The sequence below is a fragment of the Micropterus dolomieu genome, linkage group LG19 (genome assembly GCF_021292245.1).
Source record: "Micropterus dolomieu isolate WLL.071019.BEF.003 ecotype Adirondacks linkage group LG19, ASM2129224v1, whole genome shotgun sequence".
Taxonomy (NCBI): domain Eukaryota; kingdom Metazoa; phylum Chordata; class Actinopteri; order Centrarchiformes; family Centrarchidae; genus Micropterus; species Micropterus dolomieu.
In genome coordinates this window covers 34,202,974-34,214,066 of record NC_060168.1, presented here as the reverse complement: position 1 = coordinate 34,214,066, position 11,093 = coordinate 34,202,974, and the positions used below count along the sequence as shown (strand labels likewise).

The 11,093-nt window shown below is 45.0% G+C and overlaps 1 protein-coding gene across 1 annotated transcript in view; it reads right to left on the bottom strand.

Moving 5' to 3' along the window:
* Positions 1-220: 220 nt before the first annotated feature.
* nfkb1 (nuclear factor of kappa light polypeptide gene enhancer in B-cells 1) overlaps positions 221-11,093 on the bottom strand; it is a 55,969-nt gene continuing 45,096 nt past the window's right edge. The window contains exons 18-24 of the mRNA XM_046030253.1: positions 10,166-10,335; positions 9,913-10,015; positions 8,009-8,148; positions 6,322-6,385; positions 2,761-2,924; positions 2,534-2,666; positions 221-2,448 (exon numbers count right to left, since the gene is read on the bottom strand). Coding sequence (XP_045886209.1) covers positions 2,354-2,448; positions 2,534-2,666; positions 2,761-2,924; positions 6,322-6,385; positions 8,009-8,148; positions 9,913-10,015; positions 10,166-10,335 — 869 coding nt within the window. The 3' untranslated portion in view covers positions 221-2,353. The remainder of the gene's footprint in view (positions 2,449-2,533; positions 2,667-2,760; positions 2,925-6,321; positions 6,386-8,008; positions 8,149-9,912; positions 10,016-10,165; positions 10,336-11,093) is intronic.

Genomic DNA, 11,093 nt, shown 5'->3' with positions numbered 1-11,093 from the left:
ATTTTCTGCTTGGACTAATTAAGGTATAAACGTGTTTCTAGCGTGGGGCCAGAATCTCGAGCAAACCCCGAAATTTCACAAATTACATGAAATACTATTTAAAATATCGCATTAATACAAACAGCCGAGTTATCAGGCACCATTTACTTCTGTGTAGCCTGAGAAGCAAAAGTCAAATTTAAGTAATTTAATTACAGCTAAATGAACATAAACAACACACTTTAAGTATATATATAAAACTTTATTTAAAAAATAACAATACAAACAATGAAAAGCTCATGTTGAACTGTACAGTGCAGAGCAAAGATATAAATATGAGAGACGCTTTGGTTTCACACTGAGAAAACTCCTCCTCAGCTCTGGACTCGTTTCCCACAATGCCTTGCACTGTGTTCTGTCTCTTCTGATAACAGTTTGCTCACACTTCCAGTCTTTGTGCTGAAACATCTTCTTATCGAACGCAGAGGAAGACTAAACAGACTGAAGAACATTTTTTAAAACAAGTTCATCTTGCTATTAAAACGTTTTACGAGTTATTTTTTGTTTGGGTGAGACGGACAGAAATTAAATGGCCCTTAAAATTAAAAAACACTAAACAGATTTTTTTAATAATCAATCTTTACAACACGCACACACTTAAAAAGGACAGTTTCAGACTAAGTCTGTGTTAAAGGGTGAATTCTGTATTTTCAAACCTGGACCCTATGCGTTTGCAAGATGGCTGCCACGCGTATCCTGCGTTCCTTTGGAGCGTACGTTGTGCACGTCTCCAGTAACGAGTAGTATGTAGCTGCAGTACCAGAGATTGCGGTTGCAGGACTTTAATCCTTGGACCTGAACAGCATTTCTAGGACCCTTGTTTACTTTGATACTGCCGGCTAGCTGACGGGCTAGCTAGCTATGTTACTCTTGACAGCCCGTCCGAAGCCAGTTATCCTCGCCACAACCATCACCGAGTGTGTGTGCCGAAGTTATTGATTATTTGCGTGTCGACCGGTTAACCCTACAGCTAGCGGACCTCCTTTGTGTTGCTGTGTATTACCGCCACCACTCCACTAGATGGCGCTGTCGCAAAAGAACTGCGGTCCAGGATTGCGGGGGATCCTGAAACTGCAGCTTGATAATATTACCAGGAATTAACGCTACGCAGTTCACCTCCTGTTCCACACACAGCAGCCCAGGAGGTGGCGGTGTGCAGGTTAGCAAACCAACCGCTATTAAACGCAAAAGAAGAAGAAGAAGGTCAGCAGCAGACTTTTAAATAAGGAGATTCATGTTTACACAAAAACTCCTGGAGCTAGTTCACAATTACAGAGATCGTTAAAATCACAACCTCCTCAAGTGTCGCCGTGTTTGGTTTGTTTACGATGTGCAAATTCGGAGGTCGTCAAGGACGATAATCCGGTGTCGGCGAGGGATGATCTGCCCTCTAGTGGATCCACGTTTAATTCTCAAGGTACACGCAAAGTACGCAGGCAAGTATGTGAACGATGTAATTTGCACAAGCCCTTTAGAGGACGTTGTGTGACGGGGGGGCCCTTGGTCACTGCGGCAGCCTGCAGCTCGCTCAGGACTGGACCAGGTTTAAAACACGTCCCAATTAATCACACACAAAAACATGGGAAAATAAGGTCCTGCTTAAAAAATACAGAAGTCTCCCTTTAAGACGACGCTTGCATGTCCATGAGAAGAAGAGTTGTCTCCGGGTCGAGATGGAGGACAGAACAAGTCTTTGCACGGACACGACCTTTAGGGCACATCAGCCTCTTTACAATCATTCCAGTATTAATAGCACCTTTGGCCCCAGACGCTGGACGTCAGCTGAACGCCTCATCGGGAAGGCCGGAAATCTTAAAATCCACCCGCTCGCTTTGTCCCTCCGCCCAGCCGCCAACACCTGGTTCCAAACGAGGGTCAGTGGATCATTTAGTGGAACTAATCAATTTCTTTTTCTACCACGGGACAGTCGAGGGGCTCGTTTACACAATTTGCCGCCGAGCCCACCGAGGAGCCGGGTTCATTTCATAAGGAACAGATTTACATTCTTTGGTTGGGCTGCTGGAGTGTAGTGTGGGCGCAAAACATCAAACCAAATATTTCTTTTTTCTACAGAACAAGAATCAATCGCTCACTTTTTAAAACTCACGTCAGCTGAACGGCTGCGACTTTGTCTTCTGTCTCGTCGGGGTTTAAAAAATGAAACACAGTCGAACACATGTAATTAAAAACAGCTTAAAAGGTTTTGTGATGAGAAACATTCATGGAGAGGAGGAGTGTTTCCTCTGAGGGACCAGCTCAGCCGATCCATCGCCGGATGGCGGGTGAACGGGGGGGTCGCCGGCCAATGAGATCGTTACGCTGTGGAGAGCTCCACCCCGCTGTCACACACCCCGCTGTCGATCCGAACGTCCACCTTCAGGTCCTGGACCTGAGCGCACAGAGCCTCGCCTGCGGGGAGAAAAGAAAACACAGCAGAGTGACGGGTTGTCACGGTGACCAACAGGACCAAGGGATAAGCGGTCCGTCTGCTCACCGCTCGTCTCGTCGGCCGCCTGCGTTTCCTGGTCGCCGAGGTGACGCAGCGCCTCCTCCAGGACGCTCAGCGCTCTGCACTCTCCCACTGACCTCAGACCGGCCAGCAGATCCCGGACCGTCCCGCCTGAAACCTGCAGGACAGAAAAACACGGAGGTCAGAGGTCACGACGGGAGGAGCGGAGGCGTGTCATGGCGAAGGAGTAACACAGTCATCGTGTGCGTTACCTCGTAGCTGTCCAGCAGTGTTTTGGCGGGGGAGGGGCTCAGTCTGAAGGCCGTGTTGAGGATCCCGAGACCTAGACCGTGAGCCAGATTCTCCCAGCATCCTTCACTCTCCAGAGCACGACACACTTCCTGCTTCACCTCCATGTCCAGGCTCGCCAGGTCGCCTACACACACACATTTATATGAACAGTCCAGGCTTCTCCTCCACTGCTTTGATATCGTGTCTCATGTACAGCTCGCTTTAGTTAAAGGTCAGAGGTCACAGACCCGGTTTTGTTGCGTCCTCAGCACGGCTTCACCGCCCCACAGACGGCGTTCTGCCTGACGTGAGCTGCGTTCACTCTGCAGGCCTTAACGCTCGATTCTGACGGTTCACTTTAGTTTTGTTAAATGTGGCCCACATCTCAACGAAGTGTGAACTGACCACGGGCTGAATAACACGACGTCACACGCAGCACGCTGTCGTACAGAAGGAAACGCGGGGGCCACCGAGGTTAGCGTCTACGGTTTTATTTTTAAGTTGATTTCATTCAGAACAGAATTCGTGAGCACATGATAACGAGAACTGACCAGTCCACTGACCAACTGCATCGCTGCTGTACTACGTGTCTGAGCTCCATCTAGAACAGAAGAACGACTGTGGGCGCTCTAGAGTGACGTGAGCGTCGCACGAATTCCAATCTGACCGTCCAGACTGGAGTCACAAATCTGTTGTGGACCACATGAGACTAGGGACGCAACCATTACAGATTTTGTTGGTACGATTGTAGTCTGAGAAATAATCACGGTTTCACGATTATTCTGCATGAATTTATTTCACAACACTAGTAATAAATAAGTATTATTAATATAAGAGGAATATTGACTTTATTTCTCCACCAGCGGAAATTGTTTTACTGTCATGAGAATTTTAAGCGGACTTTCGAAATGTTGCAAAAGAGAAACAAAAAAAAAAGAAATTGCGACATGTGTGCGTTTCCATCAGCTGGTTTGGAGCGAATAAACCGGGCTGCGGCGAGCGTCGTTACGTCAGTAGTTGACGTTACACACGGCTGTAATAAACAAGAAGTCTGGGTTCCAAACCAGAAACAGAACCGGTCACATGAAGCTGAGGGCCGCTGATCTGAGAGAAACAGAGAGGTCCTCAGGAATGTGTTTCAAGTGGCAAGTTGCTGCCAGCCGTGTCTACGTGCATTATGGGAATATCCGGTGTTACGCAGAGTTCTGCACACACCTCCAGATAATGCTTTAAACGCTCCAATGTCCTTTGTGGGGTTCATCGGTGGGGATAAATGATTTTATAAACGTTTAGAGTCGTTAATATTTTATTACACTCAGTAGAAGCAGCGTTCATTGAGATTCAGCAAGTGTGCAGAACAAAAGGATCTGAGAAGGACCTTTAAGAGGTGAACGCATCGTTCGGCAGAACAGCTGATGAAGGCTTCCTGCCCAGATCTGCATCCACCTCTTTTCTCAGCACAAATGAGCGTCACCGGCCGCGAGCTGCGGGAACTCGCCAGGCGTGCAGAACTCTGCACAACCGGGCGAGACGCCGACAGCAGAAACAGCTGATCAGAAAGACGGCTACTGTCATCAACTCTCATCCAAACGTATCTTTTAGTCAAAATGATGATGAAATTGAGAACCTCTCTCACGCAGTGTTATTAATAACTGAAATGCAAGTAGTTTGCAGTCCTGGAAGTCTGTCAGCTCCTGATGTTAGTGTTTCACACCTGGCAACAGACGGGAGGATAGGATGTAACGGTAAATGTTCAGAGACTAAAGGTCTGCAGAGGACGACGTCCTTCCATGAAGGCCCTTTCAGAAAAGAAGCGATTTGCTCTGCGTGGAAGCTGCTCAGCGCAAGCTGGTCGTGCGGTGCGCATTGCTCGACGCAGCAACGACCCGCCCTGACGCTGCTGAAGCCACTGAAAATAATGGGCCTCAGTGCAGCAGTGCTGTTGTTGCTGTGGGTCTGAAACAATAACAACTGCTTACCAACCTGCCACGTTATTTAACTCCGTTATTATGTATTGCCTTTACTTGGGTGTCCCGCAGGTGCTGCATCAAGTTTAATGTAGGTATTCACTCCTTTAGCAGCAACCTTTCAACGGCAAGTTAAGGTGCAGGTGATCCGTCACCTCTTAAATAACGCCCGGGTCAGACTTGGTGTAAAGTTACCCAAACTGCCGCCTTCAGTCGTTTCTTTGGTGGAAATAAAAGTTGAGAGTTTAGCCGGTGTGCAGTAGAAGCCTCCATGTCTCTGATATGCACGGCACTTGGAGCTGGTGCACCGCTGCTGTAGCTTTGTTTTCGTTTTGTGCAAGTTGTCACAGCTTCTTTTCGTGCAACAGAAACACTCGGTGTAGCGGAGCCTTTACGATTAATTAACAGTGACGTTTTTAAAGCGCGGTTAAAAGGGAAATCCGGTAATCGCTGTTTCCCTACATATGGCCTGAAAAGATCAGAGTCCATGTGACCTGGGCACCGTTTCAGAAAGCGGGATTAGTGAAAATTCTGAGTATGTTCAGCCTGAGATGAGGGAAACTCTGGGTTTCTGTTTCAGAGAGCGAGATCAGATAATCCCTAGATCAGTAACTCTGGCAACTGATGCTGTGAACCTCACCTCCTCGGGAGGAAAACAGTTTCTCTCTGACTCCTCCCCTCCTGTCTGACACACCGTTTCATTTCCTCATTCATGCTGTTGATATCAAAGCTCATATCTGAACACATTTACAACTTTAAAAACTTTAAAATCCTGGTCAGACAGGCTGTTGAACATGACGCTTTATGATCAATCTGTCATCAATGTGAGGACAGATCTCCGCACATTTTCATGATTGCCAACCGGCATTTAGTCCCGTCGGGTTCCAGCTTATTAAATATAGCCTTCCTATTTAAAATCGAATGGGCTGGAGGAGAATTCCAGCACTTTATCATTCATTAAGGAAAGTCCAGTCTGGTAAATGATGAATGAGCAGCGCTGTGTAGCAGCCTAATAATGTTAGCGTACTGATCTTCCACTCCTGCGTTTTAGAGCCTATCAGGGTCCGCGTTGGCAGCATTCACATTTGTAGCTCCACCCGATTGAAATGGAGGCTCTGCCTTTAATTACCGTTGCCATGGTGAATCGTAATATCGGAGCTCCATTGATGAGGCTTTTTTTCATCCCCACGCACGCGTTTCCATCAGGCTCAGCATGCTCAGAGCTGACTGAACTTATTCTGATCAGCTGTTCTGGAACCGAAAACTCAGAGTTTCCCACCTCAGGCTCAGTCAGAGCTCAGGGTTTGTTAAGCCTGCTTTCTGAAACAGGGCCCTGGACTGTTCATGCCGTTATAAACACATCAGATCTGAGTCACATGAGCAGAAACATCAGTCTGAACAGAGCCTTTGTTGTCTTGCTCAGATTTTGCCCATTTGGTCATTTGGTCTCGATTTTTGTGGGTTAGTAGGCTGCGTAGTTGAATCAGGTCGACTTAAAAGCATCGTCTAGAATGATCAGCTTGCAATCCGCAGCCTGAACGCTGCGTGTCCGCTGCAACCTTGCTGTAAACTCACCTTGAGGAGTGACAGCAGCTCTCTGTGGAGGTTCGTACTCTTTCCCATTTAGAAGCTCCAACACCTGCAAACACAGAAACATTTTCAGTCCAGCGATGGAGCACATAAGCTGAGTCACGCTTAGTTTCCGCCCCCAAGTGGCCAGAAACCACCAACTGCAGTTTTAAGAATACAGACGTGTATCTCCAGAGGACGTGATCTTTGTGGCGTATATTTTCTTTAAGGAAGTATTACTGAAAGAGTGATAGACCACAACTCTACATCACTGCAGCAAGGTTCAGAGGCTGCAGAGTTGGTCATTAACATGATAGCTGCCCCCAATTTCCTGGAAAAACCTAAAATAAATCAGTAATATCTCCTCAACCATCAGACCTAGATGCATAATCCTGGTCTCCTTTGACAGGTCTGAAGCTGAGGAATATGAATCAACGGTAAATAAACCTATTTATTTTTCTATTAAGAGTAAATGGAGATGCAATAAAGGCAAATGTGATATTTTCATCCTCGCCTGGTATGAAATCCATATTTTAATAGTAATATCGCTATTAAAACCATCATCCAACTCATTATAATGCACCTGAATATCTTCTATTACACCTGGAATACAACTGTAACTGTAAATTTAATGAAAAGAAACTGATATACATCAGTTATTACACAATCTTTCAAAAATGTACCAGGCGAATGTCCATGTTTTGGCCAGATTTACTGTTTATACGTTCACTTTTATCGGGAGTTTTCTTCAAAACTCTATTTCTGTCCATACAACCTTGTTCCAAATAACATCAGGCTTCCAAAAGATTGAAATATTGATAAAAACGGTGAATGTTGATCAATATTCCTGTTTCCAAAAGTGCTCCCGTGCTTCACATGCACACAAGTTGAGAACAGAACAGCCTACAGGGCTGTGAGTGGGCTCTTTCTCTTCGTACTGAAGAGACCAATCGATTGGTTTACTGCACGTCTGTAGCTCCTACGGGTCGGCCAATAGAGGCCGATAAAGACCGCCTCCGCCAAAACAGCTCTTCTTCTCTCCTTCACTTTGAGGAGAGAAACAACTTATCAGCTCACTGACCTCACCAAGATGGCGGCCCGCAATGAAGGTCTCTATTGACACGGAAAACAGCTGTTTTTGGACTGAATACAGCGAAAACAACAAAAGTAAGTCAGCGGATGTCACTGTAAATGTATATTGCTGCGTTTGTTGTTGTTGTTAGTCAGCTAATTACTCTGTGAGTTTGATGAGTTGAGTGATGTGAACAGCTGATCAGAGATGGAGCTGAGCTTTCGTTAGAGTGGTCGGACTTCGGTGTGGGACGAGAGGAGAAGTATGTGGAAGGAAACTTGTGCAGCCATGTACCTTGATTACAGAGCGACTTGTGTTGTGATATAAGTTCATTTAGATGCTTGGTGTTTGATGTGTGTTTGATGTGGATAGAGCCTCCAAGCTTCATGTGTGGCATGCATAGGGTGACAAAATAATATGATCGTCCATGGCTCCCCATTTGCATTTTGTGGATCGTCCTACCCGATACCGGGCAGGTCAGGTACCACTTGGTTAAACTGTAGTTATGATCAGGCTCTTATTTTGAAAGTTGTGTTTCTGCCTCTGGACAAGCGTTAGTGAGCTTTTATATTTCACCAGCAGGTTTCTCTGGAGTCCAGGTGCTGAAGGAAGCCGGCGTACCTGAGTGGTGGCGGCCATGTTGAGCGGAGTTGTACCCGGGATGTAGCCTTCATCTTCATCCTCATCCTCCCTCTCCTCGTCGCAGCACTCCTCGTCCCTGAAGAACAGCGGCTCAAAGTTCTCCTTATAAGGGTCAGCGCCTGAAATCACAAACAGAGAGTGAAGAGTGTTGATCCAGCGGTGGACATCTGTAATATAATTAAATATAATTAATTAAAGCTGCAAGCAGCGTTGGACGGGCCGTCGCACTGTGACACGCGTCACGGCGTGCCACATCTGCAGCGCTGAATTATCACGCATTTTGGACGCCTCACAAAGGAGTTAAACGTCACTTTGATGATTGTCACACATGGCTAACTTCACGTTGCCAGTAGGTGGCGCTGTCACTTTAACTGAATATTGGCTTGTAAGGCAATTTATTTTGTATAGCACCATTCAACTCTTATCAAACATTGACATCTTGATACAGATGTGAGCATGTACACTGAAGTTACACGAGCTTCCTGTTTCATGGCAAATCACTGATGTTCAACGCCACGCCGACGACACACCCTTTGATGAAAACTCATAGATAGCACAACTTTTCATCGCCAGTGCCTTTAGATTGCGCTGCAAAAATGTACTGTCAATCGAATTCATTTTGTGAGAGGAGTTCATAAAAGTACGGAACGAGTAAATCGCCAAAAATGACCATTCAATTCCAAATGGGCAACTTCCTGTTGGGTTAGGGGTATGGCTCCAAGAAGCTTTTCTGTTGTAGACCACAAAATCGCTGAAATGTACGACATTTCAACAAAATTGAGCCATTTTGCCTCAATTTGGATCAGCGTTATTAAAGCAATAGCTAGCCTAGCTTAGCATAAAGAGTGGAAGCAGGGGGAAAGAGCTAGCCTGGCTCTGTTCAAAGATACATCTTTAAAGCTCACTGATTAATACGTTGTTTCTTTGACTTCTTCCAGACCTTTCAACTGAATCACACTGTCTTCATCAGCAGATGGAGTCATTTTAACAAATCTTGTAGGTGAACCCTGAGTTTGTTTTGTTAAACTACTGTTTTTAAAAAAGGTCAGCATTTAATATTTTTTCAGTTTAGTTCATAGAAATATGCACTAATTTGATGATCACACAAATCCACTTTTCAGCACATTGGCTTTTTTTGGTTTTTATTGTGATAATATACCAAATAACCAGACATTTACAGAACAGTTTATCAAAATATATTTTTTAATTTATTCAAAATATACCTCTCATATGACCCTCCCCCTCCACCCAGATATTTCCAGATAAAATGGCACATAAAATGAGAATAATAAAAGATATTTAAAAAACAACTCTGTAAACGACTTAAGAAACAGTGTGTAAAGTTATGTTGAGCTAACCGCCTTGAAGGGCGAGGAAAATGACTTGGCGTACAGGAAACGTCATTTTAGAAAGATTAAAGATTAGCTAACACATTAGTAACAGTTTGTCACATAATCACATTTCTTATAGATATCTGATATACGGACAAGCCAACATTGTGCCTTAGAAAACAAACTTTCAAACGACACGTGATTCAATAAGGAGCGTTTTAAAAAGACAATGCTAACAAAGATGAAACTTACTCGATCTGCAGTTAACGGAATTGGTGTCAAATAGAAAAACAATGATGTTCATGTATATTATTCAAGACTGTTTTGTAGATTTTATGAAAGTATGGCAATAATAATGGTTCCAAATTATCTTGAAATCTGAAAACTGACAGATTGAAGCAAAATCATCATTTTGGACTGTAGCGTCCCGCCTTAAAAAACGTGGACAGGAAATGCTAGCAGTTTCCCCCTGCTCCCAGTATTTATGCTAAGCTAGGCTAACCACGTCCTAACAGAGGAGGACTCACTGCGAGGCGTCCCTGTGTTTCCTACCTGCAGCCATGAGGAGCGCCGTTAGCTTGATTGAGCCCCGCCCTGCAGCGATGTGGAGGGGCGTGGAGCCATTAAAGGTGCAGCAGTCCACATTGGCGTTTCCCTGATGACAGAAAACATCACACACACGATTAGATCTTACTGGGTACAGCCTGAGCCTGACCAGTTAAACCAGTAAACTCATGTCTGTCACAGGTGTTTTGTGGTAAACTCAGGTCTCTGCTCTGATTGGTCGCAGACACCAGGTGTGTACCTCCAGCAGCAGGCAGCCGGCCAGCGACACGTTTTCGGCCTCGGTGGCGAGGTGAAGGGCGGTCCGTCCACTGCTGCGCTCCTGAGCCTCCACGTTAGCCCCGCCCTCCAGCAGCTCTCTGAGAGAAAACAGCTGATTGGCCAGCACCGCCAGGTGGATTGCACACAGACCTGTAACCATGGAAACGGACAGACAGAGGATTGTCAAACATTATTAAGTTGCTGCTGTGTGTGTAACTCGCCGTCTGCATCACACGACAGAAAAGATTACTGAAACACTGCCACATATCTTGAATGAACAACGTCTCAGAACTACGATATAGGTGTCGACTTTTTGACTTCATATTCGGCAGCTTAGGACAAAGGCTGGTTGTTAGAGGGCTCCAACAGCTGGGGAGGCCCAAAAAGAGCATTAAACAGCAGGCAAAGTAATAATGATAATAATAATAATAATAATAATGATCTTTATTTGTAGAGCACTTTTCAAAAACCAAGTTACAAAGAAATATAAGAAGGCGAGAGGCCATGAAGAGCTTTAAAAGTGATCAATAGAATTTTAAAGTCAATTCTAAAACATACTGGGAGCCAGTGTAATGAAGCTAAAATAGGAGTAATGTGGTCATATTTCTTTGTTCTGGTTAAAAGCCTGGCAGCTGAGTTCTGGACAGTCTGGAGTCGATCAATAGATTTTTGGGTTAAACAGGTGAAAAGGCTGTTGCAATAATCCAGGCGTGATGAGACGAAGGCGTGTAAAATGGTCTCGGTGTCCTTAAAAGTTAACATAGATCGAATTTTAGCTATATTTCTAAGTTGATAAAAACATGATTGAACAAGCTTTGTGGTGTGCTGCTCGAAATTTAAATTACTATCAAACCAACACCAAGGTTCTTTGCCACAGGCTTAATGTGATTTACTAGCGAACCAGCAGA